At 43.3% G+C, this 20,998-nt stretch overlaps 1 protein-coding gene across 2 annotated transcripts in view; it reads right to left on the reverse strand.

Annotated features, from left to right (window-relative positions):
• Positions 1 to 20,998, reverse strand: part of STX11 (syntaxin 11) — a 41,075-nt gene that overhangs the window by 10,945 nt on the left and 9,132 nt on the right. The window contains exon 1 of one of the 2 annotated variants that reach the window (XM_044289929.1): positions 14,380 to 14,506. The exons of the other annotated variant lie outside the window; for it this stretch is intronic. Coding sequence (XP_044145864.1) covers positions 14,380 to 14,416 — 37 coding nt within the window. The 5' untranslated portion in view covers positions 14,417 to 14,506. Of the gene's footprint in view, positions 1 to 14,379; positions 14,507 to 20,998 lie in introns of those variants that run through there. 2 annotated transcript variants of the gene reach the window in all.

A 20,998-nucleotide genomic window follows, 5' to 3' on the forward strand; every position in this document is an offset into this window, starting at 1 on the left:
TTGATTGGACGACAACTATCAATAAAATGGATTTTGCACTAACATGAAATTTGGATGTCTGTATTGGACGATATGTATTATTGCACATATAAGATGCCCCCCACAAAACATGTCACTGGTTACCTGTGGCATTTCTTTATAGGGGCATATTTTAGGTGCAATATTAACAAGTGCCTTGCCCTGCACTCGCATACATATCGTGCTCTGTGTCCACTGTCCTGTGACCACTCTGCTAAAGCCTGGCATAGCCCAGCTATGCCCTGCTTTACCAAAGCAGACAGGCAGGAACTGTGATGTGATCATATTTATTGTATGTATGTGTGTGTGACTGTCCGTCCCTGTGTGCGTGACTGTCCGTCCCTGTGTGTGTGACTGTCCGTCCCTGTGTGTGTGTGTGTGTGTCCGTCCCTGTGTGTGTATGGCTGTCCGTCCCTGTGTGTGTATGGCTGTCCGTCCCTGTGTGTGTGTGTCTCTCCCTGGGTGTATCACCATGCCCAAAGTGTTCCTATGTCTTGACGCAGCTGCATCAGAAGTTCAGAATGTTCTGTGCGGGGCAAGAAGAAGATGGAAGAGGAGGCAGCGCCAGCATGGAGTCCGTGCGATAGACACAGGGAGGAACACTAAGGACGAAGGTAACACTTCCATGATCTACACTAGTGTTATCTGTGGTTTTACATAGGACTGCAGGTAACACTACCACATTAGCAGCACTAGTGTTATCTGTGGTTTTGCATAGGACCAGAGGTAACACTACTACATTTACGGAAATCAGAGAGCCATCACTGTGTTATCTGTATTCAGAGAGCTATGTAGTGTTATTTGTGGTGTTACATAGGACTGCAGATAAAACTTTTATGGTATATCCACAGGAGTCCCATAGATTCAGATACCGTATCGTGTAGCAGCATTATGGGTCCCAAAAAAACAGGGGTAAGGGGGGGGGGGGCGCCACAAGGTTAGCTCGCACAGGGCGCCTGAACACCTAAGGCCGGCCCTGTCTGCACTTAATACTCAATCATGAGAACGTGAAAACTGAATATTATTATAGAAAATCTGGGCCAATGGTTTACCTTCCAACAAGGCAATGAACCCTAAGCACACAGCCAAGACAACATAGGAGCAGCTTAGGGACAACTCTGAATATCCTTGAGTGGCCTGGCCAGAGCCCTGACTTGAACCCAATTGAACATCTCTAGAGAGACCTGAAAATGGCTGCCCACCGACAGGCTCTATCCAACCTGACGGAGCTTGAGAGGATGTGCAGTGAAGAATTGCAGAAATTCATCAGCTCCGGGTATGCAGACCTTGTGGCATCATACCCAAGAAGACTGGAGGCTGTAATCACTGCCAAAGGTGCTTCAACTAAGTCCTGAGTAAAGGGTCAATGAAATACTTTGGTTTTTCCTCATCAATAAATTACCAAACGTTTTCTAACATTCTGTTTTCACGTTCTCTTTATGGGGTATTGCATGCAGAATGATGGGAGAAAACTTGAGAAGACTGGAACATTAAAAGGTGAAAAACGTGAAAGGGGGAAGGGGTGTTTGAGGACTTTCCGAATGCACTGTATAACCGTATTAGGCTACTTTCACACTAGCGTTCGGGCGGATCCGTTCTGAACGGATCCGATCATAATAATGCAGACGGAGGCTCCGTTCAGTACGGATCCGTCTGCATTATTTTTAGCATAGAACAGCTAAGTGTGAAAATAGCCTAGTACGGATCCGTCCAGACTTTCAATGTAAAGTCAATGGGGGACGGATCCGCTTGAAGATTGAGCCACATTGTGGCATCTTCAAACGGATCCGTCCCCATTGACTTACATTGAAAGTCTGGACGGATCCGCACGGATCCGCACGCCTCCGCACGGCCAGGCGGACACCCGAACGCTGCAAGCAGCGTTCAGCTGTCCGCCTGTCCGTGCGGAGGCGAGCGGAGCGGAGGCTGAACGCGCCAGACTGATGCAGTCTGAGCGGATCCGCCTCCATTCAGACTGCATCAGGGCTGGACGGCAGCGTTCGGGTCCGCTCGTGAGCCCCTTCAAACGGAGCTCACGAGCGGACCAGCGAACGCTAGTGTGAAAGCAGCCTTATGAAGCCGAAGGTAAATAGGATGTATGGACTTCTACATATTGTTTAGGTTTGTCCTGTCATTCTACAGTCTGTCCATGAGTACAAAACATACAAGTTTTCATTTTTACAATTGCTGCACTTTGAACTTTATTTACCACAATTTCCGACAACTCCTTTAATGAGAGTTAGAGATTATGTGCAACGATCCTCAATAGTATATATAAATCACTGTTACTGGGATTGATCATTTGTGTTGGATCCATAGCTCTACATGTAGTGCCTTGAAAAAGTATTCATACCCCTGGAACTTTTCCGCATATTTTCCACATTACACCCACAAACAAATCAATTTTCTTGGGATTTTATGTGAGAGACCCAATAATAGAATAGGAGACTCTATTAGTCTTGAAGGGTAGGCGGGCACAGATTTGTTTCGATCAAAATATATTGGCTGGGAGTCTTTTGGCTGGCAGATTTTTATTATTATTAGAATGAAGGCTTAGTCCATATATAATGTTTGCATCTAGGGATGCAGCTATCGACTACTTTTGTAATTGAGTATTCTATCGATTAATCTAACTATTAAGAGTACTCTAATAACAAAAAACTATAAAGAAACTTTATTTTAATTAAAAACTCATCAGCCCCCCCCCCCCCCAGTACAATCAGCTGCCCCTCCATGTCATCAGGCCTCCCCCTAGTGCCACCAGCTGCCCCCCCCCAGTGCCACCATCTCCCCCTCCTAGCCAAGTCCCTAGCGCCAGTGAAATAAAATGCTAACCTCTCCTGTACGGGCGCCACTCCACAGCCCATCCTCCTCTTCTCCCCGCACTGCACTGTCGTCCTGACGTCACACAGATGTGTCAGGAGGAAAGTGCTTCACTCCCGCTCTGTGGTTACATGACACACGTGTATCCTTGATGCAAAAAATTAGCAATCAAGGATTTTGTGTGTCAAATTACTTTATTCAATCGAATATTCGTTTCGGCCCTATTTGCATATATTGTTTTAGTGCATTGCTTTCCGTGATTTTATAAATGTAGCCATGCACATTCGCATATTTACCATCATATTGTGCAGGATGTTTCGTATCTTTTTCAGTGATTTTTCAACTGAAGAATATGATTATTTGCTTCTATAATGCTTTGGTATATTTGATAAACTGACAATCTACCAGGTTGTGCTTTGTCACAGCCTAAGGCCTCATGCACACGACAGTTGTTTTGTCCCACATCCGAGCCGCAGTTTGCTGTCCACATCTGTTGCTCCGTTTCGTGGTCCGCCCCAAAAAAATATAACCTGTCCTATTCTTGTCTGCTTTGTGGACAAGAATAGGCAGTTATATTAATGGCTGTCAGTGCTATTCTGCAGTACACGGACGCATCCGTGTTTTGCGGATCCGCAATTTGCAGACCATCTACCCCTGTTTTCAGCTAAATACATTCTTCAATGACTCTAGAGCTGTAGCCATGGCAGGATGTGATCACATAGATGCAGGACTTTGTCACATGACAGTGGCCGCATTACTGGAGGAAGGGGGCAGTGGAACAGCAAAAAAGCATTTTAATAATGCACACGAGTGACTAACCTTTAAAAAACTGTGATAAAGTGAAAATGTAGTAAAACATATCAGCCCTTCGTCTTAAAGTATACATTTTAACAAAGCGTCTGGGTATCTTTGATAAACTAGCCAATACTTCCTACCACAGAGTTCAAGGAAGTTGCAACAGTCCAGATTAGCAGCATAGTTAACTAACGGACTATTGCATTATAAAAAGACAGAAAAAAATATTTAGGAATGGGCGTTTCAGAAAAAGACTGAGAAACATTAAAAATGAACAAAAACACCACTTTATCTACTAAATGCAATTGAAATGGTTGGCAGGACAAGCAGAGCATCCATGGGTCATTTTTTTTAAAGACAGAATTATGCCAGTAATTTATTGGCATCAAAACATTATGGGTAACTGCGCACAATGCAGATCACAAAATGTTTTTCCACTTGGATTTTCATGCTGAAAAAACGTAGCATAATACAGTACCAGCAAAGAATGAGATTTGTCAAATCTCATTTGTAAATTTGGGAATTGACCTGCCGTGCGGATTTTAACCCTTAGAGCCCCGGCGCCATACATGGTATTTAAACATGTCGCCTGCTGGCATGTGCAGCAGCCCCTTGAGGCTGGTCACAGTCACGGCCGACTATTGCCTGCCACCACCCACGTCACAGGATGTTTCGTTCCGAGCGACTGTGAAACGCAGCAGCGGCCGTGCAGGGACCAGGATCGACACAGGTGTTGGGGAGCAGGTAACTATAACCCATACAAGGGGCCCGGACATTGGATATCTGACAACCCTTTTAAGTAAAATTTATAATTTATGATGTGAACCAGTCCTTATGACAGGCCATCAATAATAGATTGGCAGGGGTGCTGAAAGTTGGACCCCCACCAATCAGCTGTTTTAAGGGGCTTGAATGGGGCAAATTTACAATATCAAGCACAGTTGTTACAAAAGGTAGAGCGTTGTGCAGTGCAGATCAATGTAAACAGCAAAGAAGCTGCAGAGCCATGGTCCTGTCAAATAGTTGATTGGTGGAGGTGCTTAGAGCTGGATCCCCACTGACCCAATATTAAAAGACATTGTGTCGCCACCTGGAATCCCGCTACATGTCCTCATAATTATAAGCTGTGGGCTTAGCTCTGCCAAACACCCGCCATCTTGTCAACGATTGACAATTAGGCCCCTGTCAAACAGTCTTTGTTCAGTGATTTCCATCAGCCAAAAATCAGGAGTGAAGCATGCACAGAGATAAGGTATAATGGGAAGAGCTGTACCCGTTCTGTGTTTTGACACGTACTTGGTTTTGGCTCACAATGACTGATGGAAATCACTGATCAAACACTGTGTGAAAGCGGCCTTACTCACAGGGAGAAAGGTGTCAATCATCTGCAGGAGGATCTATCCCCAAAGCTCATGAGGGCTCCTTCCTCATAGCAGGATTCCAGCATTGCAAGGGAGCTTGACAGCCACATTGACCATGCTAAACTGCCGACAGCACTAGATATGGGCTGGGTAAAGCAGTTCAACCATACCTTTCATGGCAAAAAATAAATAAATGTATGAAAAAAGTCTTTTTTTCCCAAAAAATAAATAAAACCACAATCTTTATAGAATCATCTGCTGTTTGTGCTTTACCTTATTTCTCCATCCAGCCGAGGTGGAGGCACATGCTCAGTTCCATCCTTCACCAGCCCTATCTACTGTTAGAAGCCGCGACAGTTACAGGAAAAGATCTGCGGGAGTCCATAGCCCCTGAACTGTAAAAGGCAGAGAGCTACAGCAGAAAGGACACACCTTATGAACTGCCGGTTTGAAATACAAGTCTAGAAGAGCAATTGGAGCAATGAATGTAGGGAGCTCTGGATCCATGTGAGGTACAGGGCGGTTTCTAACTTTTTTTGGAAGAGAATGTCAAGCACTATGTGGTCCGATTTTGATTTTCATATTAAACATGGGATAACCCCTATAAGAATTTTGAACCATGTTAGCTAGACATAAAACACAGCATTTCTTAAAATAGATTCAAGGGTTTGTGATTTTTTTATTTTTTTATATTTTTTTAGGGGGTGGTTTGGTAACCGCCGCAGCAGCTGATCTCTGGCCAAATGGTCATGTGATGCAAGGGCAGCATGCCACCCCTGCGGCTAGCGACTGGCTGCAGCGACATCAAACAGGAAGTTTACATCCAGAAAGCCCAGTGGAACAGGCGTGTCCACAGAGCAAAGTAGTCGGGAGTCAGCGCTGGGAAGCAGGCAAGTATGCTTCCCTTCGCAGGTCTTCACAAGACCTTTAAGATATGCGATAGGGGAAAGTTGCTTGCTCCTCAATTCAATATCATAAAAGGTTAAGTTAAATTTCTGAACTCTGAGCTATTCCACCTCAAAACCTCCTTAATATTTCTTCATAGGTTTACATGCAAGAGTTTTCCTAGGGTACATGACTATGTACTAGCCAAGAGGACCTACAAAAAACACAGAAATTCCTTATACACAGACAGATTTTCTCCTACTGCTAACAATCCAAAGACAGAACAATCCAGCAAAGCAATGTCTACATAGTCTATACTCTTCAGAGAAACAATGGTGTTCTTTGTGTCATCTACTGCCCCATGACCCTACACTAGCCACAAAACTGTGGTTTTAAATTGCGACAAACGTTGGGGCATTTTTCCACATCTAGTTTTAGAAAATTCACTGTGCCTATGGGGTGTGGATTAAAAAGAAAGACATATCTTTTAATGGAAAAAAAAGAAAAGATGCACCAATTCTGGCATAAAATTCAGAATTAGTCTTACCAGTAATTCGGTTTCCATGAGATCACTACAACGGCACAACAAAAAGATTGACCCCTGACCTCTGTAGGGGCAGGAACAGAGAAAGGTTAAATACCCCCCCCCCCCCTTCCACCGACACCAGTGTTTTTCAAATACTAAGAGCAAAATGGTGGTAGTTAATCACATAGTGACCGAAAATTGTAATATAAATTTAGGAAGGTATTTCTTCATACCCACCAGGAAACCTCCACAAAAAGGAGAAAGAAAAAAAATAAAAGAAAAATAATAATAATATTATTATTAATAATAATAATAATAAATTAATGTGCAATCAAGTTCTCGCGAGATTCCTTCTCCCTGGCTGTGAGCGGTTCGCTCTGATTGGATCGCGTTCACAGCCAGGGAGAAGGAGACGCCCATAGCAGAAGACTGCGTCTCCGCCCTATTGCGAAGTTACAGCTCATTACAATACAGCGTGCCAAAATAACGGGGGACCACAGTGTATGAACGGGGGGGGGGGGATGTTTGAAAATAAAAAAATCAAATACACCCATGGCATAAGTGGGGGTCGCCTTACAAGGTAATAACATAATTAGCCTATGTCAAAACAGATAAAAGGTCCTCTTTAAGTGTGCGGGGGGGGGGGGGGGTGGGTTACTGCCTGAAGGACTTTGCACTCATAAGTATTGGAAAAATCTAACAGATAGTGTTTCGTAAATGTATGTACACTAGACCAGGTTGCGGCCCTGCAAATGTCTTCTAAGGATGCTCCTGCTTTTTCTGCCTGAGAAGATGACATGGCCCTAGTCGAGAGAGCTTTTAAGTTATCAGGGCAGGGGAGACCCTGAGTTTCATAGCAAAGGGAAATGGTGTCTTTAATCCTTCTAGCTATAGAAGATTTTGAAACTTCCTGAACGATTTGGTAGACTCAAGATATGTACATCCAACATTGAGAATGAAAAACAGATTCTTTACTGTTTGTAGGGTTATTACAGAAAGATGGTAAAATAATCTCCTGATTCCTTTTGAAATTCAACACTACTTTAGGGAGGAATCCCGGATCTAATCTGACGACTATTCTATCCTCTAGAATTCTGAGATAAGGCTCCCTGATGGAAATGGCCTGGATCTCACCCAGTCTTCTTGCGGACGCTCAAAAAAGCTGTTTTGAAAGAAAGCAACTTGATTGAACAGTCATTTAGGGGCTGTCCAGGAGTCCTGGTAATAATGCTTTCCAACCTTCGCTCCCCATCCTAACCGGCTTGCATCCGTTTTGATCTAGACGAAGGGCGTTTTCCTCCAGACTACGCCTTTGGAGAGGTTCCTTGGGACTGTCCACCAATACAGGGACATTTTTACAGTGTATGGGATGAGTACTTTTCAATCTAGAGTATTTTGCTGTTTGTTCAAAATCCAGAGAATCCAGGTTTGTATGGTACGAAAATGTAACTTACTCCATGTTACCGAAGGAATGTATGATGTTAACAGGCCCATCAGACTCATCTCTGCCCTCATGGAACAAACCCTTTTCTGAAATATTTGGACTTTCTCTGTTATAAATAATTGGATCTGTTCTCGGGGAAGAAAGATGGTAAGAATCAGAGAGTCCAAGATCACCCCCAGGAACCATATTCTTGTTGACGGTTGTAGAGAAGATTTGTCGACATTCACTATCCAGCCCAGTTCTTTCAGTGTGTATAGAAAGGAGTTTAGATCGGTTAATAAATGGTCTACTGTATAGTCGATTAGAAGAAAATAGTCTAGATATGGTACTAAGGCTAACTTTTTTTTGTCTTAGATACGCTACCATCTCGACTATAAGCTTGGTGAATACCCTGGGTGCGGAGGAAATTCCAAATGGAATGGCCGTTAATTGATAGTGGTGAACACTGCCTTTCTGATCTCTGATGGCAAACCGTAGACATTTCTGGGAGCTGTGATGAATTGGGATGTGGTAGAAATCATCTTTTAAGTCCACTGTGCACATTAAAGCGTCCTTTCCTATTAGAGACCCCAGAGATTCCATCCTGAACTTTCTGTATACTTCAGGAATTTTAGATTTATTATAGTTCGGAATGACCCTTCTTTCTTTATAAGGTCCTGAACTTTGTTCTGAACACTCAGATCCAAGGTTTGACACTAAAAACCGGGGGACTGAAGAAAACCATCTTGTAACCTAAACTGACCACCTACCAGGCCCAGGGATTTGAGGCTATAATTTCCCAGGATGAAAGAAAATTCTTCAGTCTCCCCCCTACACTCACTAGCGTCATTGCTTATCACTGGGTTTATTCTGGGGATTAAGGAGAAAACCCCTTCCCCTGCCTCCTTTGGGGTAGCTCCAGCGCCCTGATTTTCCCTTTCCCCTATAGGATTTATCCTGGCCCAAAAAGGGACAAAAGGGAAATTTTCTTCTGGAAAACCCTTTTTATCTGAGACTTTTTCCAAAATCTTATCTAAAACTGGGCCAAAAACATATTCCTCTGAAAAAGGAATGGAGCACAGCTTCATTTTTTAAGTCTTGTCTCCTGACCAAGACTTCATCCAGAGCTGCATTGGATAGTTCTGCGTCTTTGCCTGAGGACCTAATTGATTCGGCTGAGGAGTCTGCCAAGAAAGCCGTTGCTGATTTGAGCAGAGGAATTGAGTTTAGCATTTCTTCTTTGGGGGTCTTATTCTTAATGTGGTTCTCCAGCTTGTTTAACCAGAGGAACATAGAGCTCGCAACCAATGTTGCCGCAATGTTAGATTTAACGGTAAACATGGCCGCCTCCCAGGATTTCCGTAATAAACTGTCTGCCTTCCTCTCCATGAGATCTCTCAATTGGGATGCATCCTTAAAAAGGCAAAGATGTTTTCTTATTTACTTTAGCCACCCGAACGTCTATTTTAGGGAAATCAAATATTTTTGACTCAGCCGGATCGAATAACACCCCCAGTAATTTTTCAGAATCTGACCATTCTTCTAGGATCATGTCCTTGATATTCTCATTAATGGGGAACACTCTAGCTCTTTTAACTCTTAGACCGCCAAACATTTCCTCCTGGATGGAGTAAGTTTTTAGTACCTCTTCCAACCCCATGGTAGCCCTCATGGCTTTTAACAGGTCCAACATTTCATCTGCAGCGAAGTAGAATTTCCTACCCCCCTCAGAAAATTCTGAAAGGTGGTCATTCTCATCCCAATGTCTGGAGGAGGAAGCGTCCTCCCCCAAACATTCTGAATCTGAGCATGAGGGTGCTATTAATTTTTGTCGTTTTGGTGGAAGCGGACCTATGGCAGCCTCAGACATATGGGATAACGGTGATCTAATTTCCTCCTGTATCATGGATCTGAACTCATCCATTATTGAGGGTTGTTCGACATGAACAATGTTTGCAATGTAGTACTTGCAGATCTTTTTGGGGTAGGTATCTGGTAATTTTTTGTAACATGAGATACATTTTGATATTTTTTATTTTTTGTTTCTTCTGTGCCTCTTTAGATACCCATGAGACGAGAACAGACCAGAGTCAGGAGGAAAGACCTCAGATCAGTTATGACTCATTGTTCCCCTGTTATATGCAGTCATCTGGAACACCGCCTTCTGGGTCACGAAACAGTAAAGTGCGAGACGTGCCGGGCACTCACTCCCAGCTTAACCTACCAGGGGCAAGGAGGAAGACGCCGCCCCGGGAATAGGCCCTAGATCAACCAGAGCGAGCCCTTCTGATCCCCCCCTGCTCAGCATTAGTACAAGAGTGCTAGGGAGCAGGTGGACCTCCGGAATCAGATGAGTGCCACAACTGACACATATAGCCCAACAATAAAAGTTCTTCTTTCTTAATCTCCCTGCATGCAAGGAGACCTTTCTCTGCCCTGGCCTCTGTAGGGACAGGAAACACTGGTGTCGGTGGTGGGAGGTGGAGATTTAACCTCTCTGTTCCTGCCCCTACAGAGGTCAGGGGTCAATCTCCTTGTCATGCCGTCATGGTGAGGATATGGAAATTTTGTCACAAAGTAAGAGGTTGTTAGACTAAAGGGTCTATTCATGCACATTTATCATCCAGCCTGAGCCACTGATAAATCTGGTGCAGGTCTAAACAGCTTACATTTACTCTGTCTACAGAGTCGTAATTCTGCAAACATCCATATTATGGTTTCTTCACACATATACAATTATTTCAACGTTTCATTTTGTAAGTGCGTTTTTTCTCCAGAGTTTAAAAGGGGTTATCTAAAGTAGGGATCGACCGATTATCGGTTTTACCGATATTATTCAGGATTTTGAACGTTATCGGTATCGGCATCTATTTTGCCGATATTCCGATAACGAATCGGGAACAAGGATCTCGTTGCTGTCAGCGCGATCAGTGTTCCCTCAGCAGCACAGGGGAGAAGGAAGCAGTGTCTCCCTCCCCTGTGCCACTGCCACCAATAAGAGGACAGAGGACAAGAGGAGGGGAGGGGCTATGGCCACTGCGCCACCAATGAAGATAACTCTCTCATTCATTCATATACAGGAGGCGGGAGCTGGCTGCAGAATCACATAGCCGGCTATGCGATTCTGCAGCCAGCTCCCGCCTCCTGTATATGAATGAATGAGAGAGTCATCTTCATTGGTGGCGCAGTGCGCCCCCCCACCCAAGCCCCCCAGTATTAATCATTGGTGGCAGTGGCCACAGGGTCCCCTCTCCTCCTCTCCTCAGTGGCAGTTCTGATCGGAGCCCTAGCAATGTAAGCCTGGGACTCTGATCGGTTACCATGGCAGCCAGGACGCTATTAAAGCCCTGGCTGCCATAGTTAGCTCCCTGCTGCCCTGTGCACAAAGCACAGGGCAACAGAGACAGTGTGAGGTCCTATAGAGCTCTATCATGGTAAATAGGACAAGGGGGCTAAAAGTTAGTAAAAAAAAAAAAAAAAAAAAAAACACACTAAAATATTAAGTATCAATGAAAAAGAAAGATTTACAAAAATTAAAAAAAACCTACATGTTAACAATAAACATTCATTTTCAGCAGATTTGGGTAGGAATTTTTTATTTAAAATGAAAATTCACACAATAATCGGTATAAATTATCGGCCTGAAAGTTCACAGATAATCTCTATTGGTATCAGCTCTACAAATTTTTTATATTATAATATATATATATATATCGATCCCTAATCTAAAGTCTAAAAAGATGCCCCTATCCCCCCCCCAAATGCCTGTGCCCCTTATTTACATTATACTTACCTGCTCTCCAGCAATCGTGTCACTCTGAATGCCCGCGCCTTGCGGCCTCTTCAAACAGCTGATTGGCAAGGTCCTGGGAGTCGGACTCCACCAATCTCATATCGATGAGCTATCCTGAGGATAGGTCATGAATATATAAATCCTGGAGAACTCCCTTTAACACAGGATGAACAGTTTTTTTTTTTGTAGTTGCGCTTATTCACGATTAGGCCTCATGAACACGACAGTATTTTTTCACGGTCCGCAGGTCCGTGATCCGTGACCGTTTTTTCGTCCGTGGGTCTTCCTTGATTTTTGGAGGATCCACGGACATGAAAAAAAAGTCGTTTTGGTGTCCACCTGGCCGTGCGGAGCCAAACGGATCCGTCCTGAATTACAATGCAAGTCAATAGGGACGGATCCGTTTGACGTTGACACAATATGGTGCCATTTCAAACGGATCCGTCCCCATTGACTTTCAATGTAAAGTCTGGAGTTCTTTTATACCATCGGATTGGAGTTTTCTCCAATCCGATGGTATATTTTAACTTGAAGCGTCCCCATCACCATGGGAACGCCTCTATGTTAGAATATACTGTCGGATATGAGCTACATCGTGAAACCCAGATCCGACAGTATATTCTAACACAGAGGCGTTCCCATGGTGATGGGGACGCTTCAGGTTAGAATATACTGAAAAACTGTGTACATGACTGCCCCCCCCCCTGTTTTTAACTCATTGGTGGATGGGAGCTCCTCCTACTGGTAAGTGAAAGGTCTGTGCGGCGCATTGCCTATAGCACAGACCTGTCACTTACCAGTAGGAGGAGCTCCCGGCCGGTCACAGACATCGCTGCTCGCAGGTAAGTATGAAGCTTCTACAAATTGCTAAGTAACCATGGCAACCGGGACTGCAGTAGCGTCCCGGTTGCCATGGTTACCGATCGAAGCCCCAGCGATTACACTGGGACTCCGATCGGTACTCTCCACTGCCACCAATGATGGGGGGGGGGCGATTTTAATTAGGAGGGGGAGGGAGGGGAGAGGGCCCACTGGCCACCAACGAGTTAACTACAGGGGAGGGAGGGGGGGCCCACTGGACACCAATGAGTTAACTACAGGGGAGGGAGGGGAGCGGCCGCACTGGCCACCAATGAGTTAAAAACGGGGGGGGGGGGCAGCAGGGGGCAGTCATGTACACAGTTTTTCAGTATATTCTAACCTGAAGCGTCCCTATCACCATGGGAACTCCTCTGTGTTAGAATATACTGTCGGATCTGAGTTTTCACAAAGTGAAAACTCACCTCTGAAAAAGCTTTTATGCAGACGGATCTTCGGATCCGTCTGTATGAAAGTAACCTACGGATCACGGACACGGATGCCAATCTTGTGTGCATCCGTGTTCTTTCACGGACCCATTGACTTGAATGGGTCCGTGAACCGTTGTCAGTCCAAAAAAATAGGACAGGTCATATTTTTTTGACGGACAGGAAACACGGATCACGGTCTCGGCTGCAAAACTGTGCATTTTTCGATTTTTCCACGGACCCATTGAAAGTCAATGGGTCCGTGAAAAAAAAACGGAAAACGGCACAACGGCCACGGATGCACACAACGGTCGTGTGCATGAGGCCTTAAAGTGTATATTTTGTGGGTCAATCGTTTTTATTTTTATTTTTTTTTAAATTCTCAGCAACCATTCAGTTTTTTTTGCCCCTTGTCTGCCATTTCTCTCCCATAGAACTCCAATGGTTTTTATTGCCACTTCAAAAATTGCATGTGTAATCTGTGTTAACGTTTTTTTAATGGTATTTTTGCTTTTTTTGCTGTAAATGTGTTTTTTTTTCCCCAAATACAGCTCTCTAGAGAATAAGAGGGGCACATACTTTCCTTTGAAAAAAAATAATAATACTTAAATAATAAAAAATAAAAATAAATGTAACAAAAAAACAACACACTATATGCTCAAAAATGCCTGAAAAATGCTGCTGAACAAACCAGGCATTTTTCTGGCCCAAACCCCCCCCCCCCCCCAGGATGAACAAAAGTGTGTGTGTGTGTGTGTGTGTGTATGTACGTGGCAGAGACAAGACAACCCTTACAACAGTACAGCTCGGGAACAGGCGTGAACAGCCTTGCCTCTTTACTCAACAGTTTCCAAAATCTTACAGCAATCAATAGATTGTACTGTATGGTGACTGAAAAAAGTTGGTTTCCATTTCAATATTTTTCTTTTTTTTTTAAATAGTTTTAATATATAAAATTGTAGATTAAATTATAGCAGAAATTAGTCCCTAAGCTAGTCCTGGTTGAAGATTAGCTGGCTTTGTATAGAAACTCAGATTTATAAGTATTGTATAGTGTATGATCATAATAAGCAATACATAAATGTAAAATACAGATTCAAAATATTCCTATCAATAAAAAACGATAGAATATAATGCCAAATATCTAATTATTAGAAGTACATATAATTTAAAGAACTGCTAACAGTCTTGGAAATGGTGAGAACTTTGAAAAAACGCATATAATTTGCAGAACTTGGTTAGGCTTTACTGAAATGAAACCCATTTAATCCCACTAATTTACAACTTACCATTCCCATCATTATGTTTAAAAAAAATTCTTTAAAGGTTCACCAACCAATGCAGAGAAAAGTCTGAGATGCAGAATTCTGTGCCCAATAATAGTATTTAGAGACCAGGAGAAATGCAGTTTTCCCCAATATCTGACGGCATTCTAATGAACTGTCCGCAGACAAACTACAAACACCTACCTGCATTCTGCACCTGATCACTTCTTGTATCCTCCATCTTCTTACTGGGTTAAAATGCTCACCATTGAGTAAACTCTACATGAAATATTATAAGTCCACTGAGGCTTCTACAGCATCTGGTTGCTTATAAATAGGGCAGTGTGCTCTTGCTTCTTTTAAGAGACCAATCAAATGACTCAAGTTACCCAAAAGGAAAAGAGGATGTTTTATAAAAACAGAACTAGAAAGCACTTCTCTTTTTTTCCTTTTTTAAACTACAGTACTTAAAAATATACTGATTATACTAATGGAAAAAAAATAAAAAATATATATATATTTTATATTAGGGCTGGATGATTTTGCAAACAAAAATAAAACCTCAAATTTTATTTTTTTAACACGATTTTCTATTTGAATCTCAAATTTTCGTATTTTTCTTAATAAAACTGAAAAAATAAATAAATACCAAGACAGTACAGAACCATTTATCAGTAGGAGCATGTGTAGAGGACTGAAGGCCACCAACAGGTGCTGGTACAGGTCACCAGTAGGTAATTGTTTACAACAACCAAGGTTTTTTTCAGTACTTGAATGTGGGTCAGCTATTTTCTGGAAGACGCTGGCTTGAGATACTATACAATGGATGGAAGTAGGGGCTGAATGGGAACTTAAAAAGGCCCTGGGAAAATCCTAAAAGTTGTAGGTCCAAACTGACAGAAGGCAGGGTAACAGAAGTAGGTGGAGCCAGCAATAACATAGTGCTGCACAAAGTACCCCCCCAGTAAAACCAAATATGATAATGCAGCACCAAATACTGCCCCAGCAGCGGTCTTGCCACAAGAGGGCATAAAATGCATCCCCCTGTCCTATAAAAAGGGCTTTCAGAGGCCACGTTTAGATAGTGTATCTTTTGGTGAGAGATCGTTGACTTAGACATACCTCTATGAGCCACTCAAAGACATTTTGCCCAGCTGACAGACTTTGAGAAGGGGCACATCATTGGGCTGAGAGAAGCAGGATGGTCATTTTGACAAACTGCCTGCCATCTAGGCCATTCTGGCCTAGCTGTTAGGAAGTGCTGGTTAAATTAGGGCAAGATAAACGTCAATTGAGATATTCCTTTGATCCACTCTCTGGATCTGGCAATGGTGGATGTCACCGGAATTCCCGCCGGCCCAATTGACTATCATGGGATTCGAACACTACCTGGCATATTTGTCAATTGGGCCGGTGGGCATTCCGGTAACATCTGGCATTGCCAGATCCAGAGTTCTGGCAGGCTGTTTTCTGCAGGAACTACTAACAGCAGTGTGAAAGAAGTGTGGTGCTTATGACCACAGAAGGCTCTAATTAAACTAATGAACCTGCACCATTTATTGGGCCTGTATTTTTAATGGCCGTGCAGCAACTTCAATACTGCACGGCCATTAAAAATTCATACACCCTGAATAGTGCAGTCTCATTAGTTTAGACCACTGCAGCACTTTCGACTGTACGGTACTAGAAAGCCACCATGGCCGTGTCAATAGGGTCACATGACTGCGCTGTGTGGCCTTATGCTAAGATGCAAGTACAGATGCAGTCTAGCAGCAATCCGCTTGGCTTACAATGGCTCCACCACACCATGTCACAACATTTCACAAGTTGTGATCAAACAAGAAAATAAATCGCAGAAAGTGTTTACACTAGGCAAAAATTGTTCAATTACTTTGCAGATTATCACATGGTTTAAAGTGCTTTAATTAAGGGCTCATGCACACGGCGGTATGTATTTTGCGGTCCGCAAAAAACATGGATGACGTCCGCGTGCATTCTGTATTTTGCGGATCGGATCAGCTGGCCCCTAATAGAACAGTCTTATCCTTGTCTGTAATGTGGGCAATAATAGGACATGTTCTATCTTTTTGCGGAACGGACATACGGAAATGGAATGCACACAAAGTAACTTCTGTTTTTTTTTGGGTGGACCCATTGAAATGAATGGTTCTGTATACGGTTTGCAAAAAAAAAAAAAGGAACGGACACGGAAAGAAAATACGTTTGTGTGCATGAGCCCTAAGGGTTTGTTCACATGGTAAAGTTGTAAGGCAGCTTGCAGAGTTCTCTCCTTCTAGGGAACAATACTTCATAATACAGCATGTAATGGAACATGCCACAATCTTCTGTCTCATGGATTCCATATGAACCCAAGAGAAAAAAAACAAAAACAAAAAAAAAACTCTGTACAGTTGAAATTGGTGTGCGGTAAACTATAGTCACCGGCGCTATGACAGCCGTGAGTAGCAGTCAGCATCTTACATATGCTGTGAGCAGATGAAACAGGCATAGTGTCGGTATATTTAGCTTACCTCACATTATCAGTAGCGGTCAGCGCTAAGCATTATCTGCTGCCACTAGACGTGTTAGTAGTGAATGCAGTTTTATTCCATCTGCCCTGCTCCTGATCATTTACTAGGATACACTGCTAAGGAAATGCGTAAAGCAGGGCTTTTTGTGCAGTAGAGAGCATCTGAATACTAACCGAGCAGGGCTTTCTTTGCTGTAGGGGGCATCGAATTTACATTGGCAGTGAGGCTAGGTTCACACCTGAGCATTTTACAGCGCGTTCCTATGCGCTGTAAAAACGCTCAACAGGCAAAAACCAATGTTTCCCTATGGGCATGGTTCTCACCTGAACGCGCTGTAAAACGCCCTACGCCCCAAGAAGTACAGGAGCTTCTTTGGGGCATATTGTCGCGCGTAACACCTCTGTTTTTCATTGTACGCCTCTGTGGTCAATAGCAAGAACACGCGTACGACGTGCGTTTCCAAAATACAAAAACGCCCAATAAAAACGCCTGTAAACAGCGCTTATCGAATACGCTCAGGTGTGAACCCAGCCTTAGAGTGGCCTCTACTGATGCCATAGAGTGTCTGCTGACCCCAGTCTGAAATTATGGCACATAGGCTGAGACCGGGAGATACACGATTAGTTAGTCCTCCAGCTGATAATATGTGCAGAGTCAGCTGAATCAAAGAGGACACTTTTCACTTATACTGCGACTGGGAAGACACGCGCGAAGAGGTCCCCGTCATGCAGTAATGAACAGTATTGCAAATCTGTGGGTGAGATCCATGTGGGGCTGTCCTGAAGTTTGTTAAGCTTCAGCATGCTACATGAGAAAGTGGATGGGTATATATAATATCTAAGAAATTCCCTCCACTTTCACTGAGGACACAGGTTTTTCAGGTGTAGAGGCTCCAATTTTACATAGTTAAACTTGATGGACTTTTGTCTTTTTTCAACTGTATTACGTGTATTGAATAAAGATTTTTTTTTTGTTTTATTCTAACATTTTTACCAGGCTAGTTATATACACTCCAGTTTCTTCCCACACTACAAATACAAACTAGCAAGCGATCACAATGTCTTAAACCCCTGTGTAATATTTCTGGGCTATATACCGTATTTTTTGCCCTATAAGACGCAGAACTCCCCTGCATAACGGAAACGGGACGGATCAGTTTTGCAGTCCATAGACTGCTATTATAACGGAATGTCTCTAAAGGCATTCCGTTATGCATTCAGTCATAGAATTGCATTATGGTCCGTGGTAACGGAATCCATAACGCAATTCACCTTTAACCAACAAACTAAGTGTGAACGAATTTCATAAGCAGAAATTCGCTTATCTCTAGCTGGAACGTTGACTTTTTATGATTTGATGACTTACATCACCGCTTCAGTCACTGTGTAAAGTTCACAGGAATATCTAGATTTCTTTAGTTACTCTGATTTATGCACGTTCACTGGTTTTATTGCTGTTTTAACTACCTGGCGTGTTTACCTTGTGAGGGTTTGGAATCATTATGTTGTATCGACTGTGCTGGAATCAGAAATTGTTAATATCTACAAGATCCCCTATAACTAATGACATTCTTTTAAAACCATAGGGGCACATTTTCGTTGGGGGCAGGAGATTCTGCCTATAAAATAATCTTGATGAATTTCAATTTAAAGGGGTTTTCTGGGATTTTAATATTGATAGCCTATCTTCAGGATAGCTCATCAATATCAGATCGGCAAGGGGTCCGACACTTTAATGGGACGGCTCCTTCCTATACACTTGAACAGGAACGAGCCATCCCACTGAAGTGAATGGGATACCTTTTAATTACACCTGCGCACCACTGCGATGTCGAAAGTGACCAGGTAAACAATGAAGGAAAGGCTGTGCTCTCACAAAGCGATCCTTCTCTTTAACCAGCTGATCGGTGGGGTGCCGGGTGTCGGACCCCTGCCGATCCGATATTGATGACCTATCCTACAGGTCACCATTAGGGTTGAAAGGATTACTCAATTGAATCGCGTAATTTGACACAAAATAAAATTTTTAATCATTTGTGTCATATGACCACAGAGTGGGAGTGAAGCGCTTGCTATTACTCAACGCTCCGTGGTCACCCGCCGGCCCGCACTGCATCCTGACACATAGTCAGGTAATAGTGCATGTAAGCGTGCACTATGACCCGAAGCTGTGCGACATCAGGACGGCAGTGCAGCACGCAGAGAAGATGGAGGGGCGCCCCTGCAGGAAAGGTAAGTACTGGCGCTGGGGAGATGGTGGCACTGGGGAAGGGGGGGGGGAGGTGCAGCATTAGTGGCACTTGGGGCGTGAATCTGATGAGTTTTTATAAAGAAAAACATTTTAATTAGTTTTTTGTTATAAGAGTACTCAATAAGGGTCTATTCACACGTCCGTTTTTTCTTTCCTGATCTGTTCCGTTTTTTCAGGAACAGATCAGGACCAGATCTGGACCCATTCATTTTCAATGGGTCCTGGAAAAAAATCGGACAGCACAATGTGTGCTGTCTGTTTCCGTTGTTCCGTTCCGCATGTCCGTTTAAATATAAAACATGTCCTATTCTTGTCCTGAAAAATTGGATCCTGGTACAATACAAAGTCAATGGATCCGCAAAAAACGGAAGACATTCGGATGTCATTCCGTATGTCATCCGTTTTTTGCGGATTCCGTTCCTGGAAACACATAATTTTTTTTTTTTTTTTTTTTTTTTTTTTTTTTCAAAGAAATCCAAACAACTTTATTTGATTATTGAAATGTATACATGTTTCCGTTTTTTGCGGATCCGCAAAAAACGGATGACATACGGAAACATTTTCAGAAACAACGGATCCGCAAAAAACGGACCGTTTTTCAGGATGAAAAAAAACAGGACGTGTGAATGGACCCTTAATCGTTGGATTAATCGACCGAAAACTCGATTACAAAAATAGTCGATAACTGCAGCCCTAGTCACCATCAATATTAAAATCCTGGAAAAACCCTTTAAGGATAATTATATAGTTTCCTTAATTTTTTTAGCGATAACCTTTATCAATATACTGCCTTTGCAGGGGTGTTCTGGTCATAGACCCTACAGGGAAATTTCCTGGTGGGTTGGTTCTCAGGGGGCCACCCAAGCCTGCTGGCCAGGTACATAGAAACATAGAATGTGTCGGCAGATGAGAACCATTTGGCCCATCTAGTCTGCCCAATATACTAAATACTATGGATAGCCCCTGGCCCTATCTTATATGAAGGGTGGCCTTATGCCTATCCCATGCATGCTTAAACTCCTCCACTGTATTTGCAGCTACCACTACTGCAGGAAGGCTATTCCATGCATCCACTACTCTATCAGTAAAGTAATACTTCCTGATATTACTTTTAAACCTTTGCCCCTCTAATTTAAAACTATGTCCTCTTGTAGCAGTTTTTCTTCTTTTAAATATCCTCTCCTCTGTTACCTTGTTGATTCCCTTCATGTATTTAAAAGTTTCTATCATATCCCCTCTGTCTCGTCTTTCTTCTAAGCTATACATGTTAAGGTCCTTTAATCTTTACTGGTAAGTTTTATCCTGCAATCCATGTACTAGTTTAGTAGCTCTTCTCTGAACTCTCTCCAAAGTATCAATCTGGTGCTCTCAGCATAAGGCCTCATGTACACGGCCGTGTTCCGCGGCCGAGAGTGGACCGTGGAAACCCGGCCGGGATTCCTCCTGACAGCATGAGCGCACGGCGTCATTGGTTGCTATGACGCCGTGCGCTCCCTGCTGCCGCCACAGTACAGTAATACACTGGTATAGATCATACCAGTGTATTACTGTATTGCGGCGGCAGCAGGGAGCGCATGGCATCATAGCAACCAATGACGCCGTGCGCTCATGCTGTCAGGAGGAATCCCGGCCGGGCTTCCACGGTCCACTCTCGGCCGCGGAACACGGCCGTGTGCATTCGGCCTTAATGCTAGGAGCACTAGGCACTCATGCACCTGGCTGGTGGCTGCAGGTGCCATCCTGAAATCAACTGTATCGCCGTCCTCAGAACGGTGATACAGTTATATACTGCAGCGGCAGTTTTTTTAGCTACACTGTGGTTTTTGGTTCTGTTGGAGTTATTTTGTGCTGCACTGTAGTATTAATTCTTCTGTTGTACCTGCCCACTTGTTTTGCCCTGGCCTGTCAATTTGGAGCCGCCTACAACATGAGGCTTTTTTATTTTTTTTTAACAAAAGGCCACTTTACAGGGGTTTTTCCATAAAAGACAACGGGGGCATATCGCTAGGATATGCCCCCATTGTCTGATAGGTGCGGGTCCC

Source organism: Bufo gargarizans, chromosome 4 (assembly GCF_014858855.1).
Source record: "Bufo gargarizans isolate SCDJY-AF-19 chromosome 4, ASM1485885v1, whole genome shotgun sequence".
In the NCBI taxonomy this organism is placed as follows: domain Eukaryota; kingdom Metazoa; phylum Chordata; class Amphibia; order Anura; family Bufonidae; genus Bufo; species Bufo gargarizans.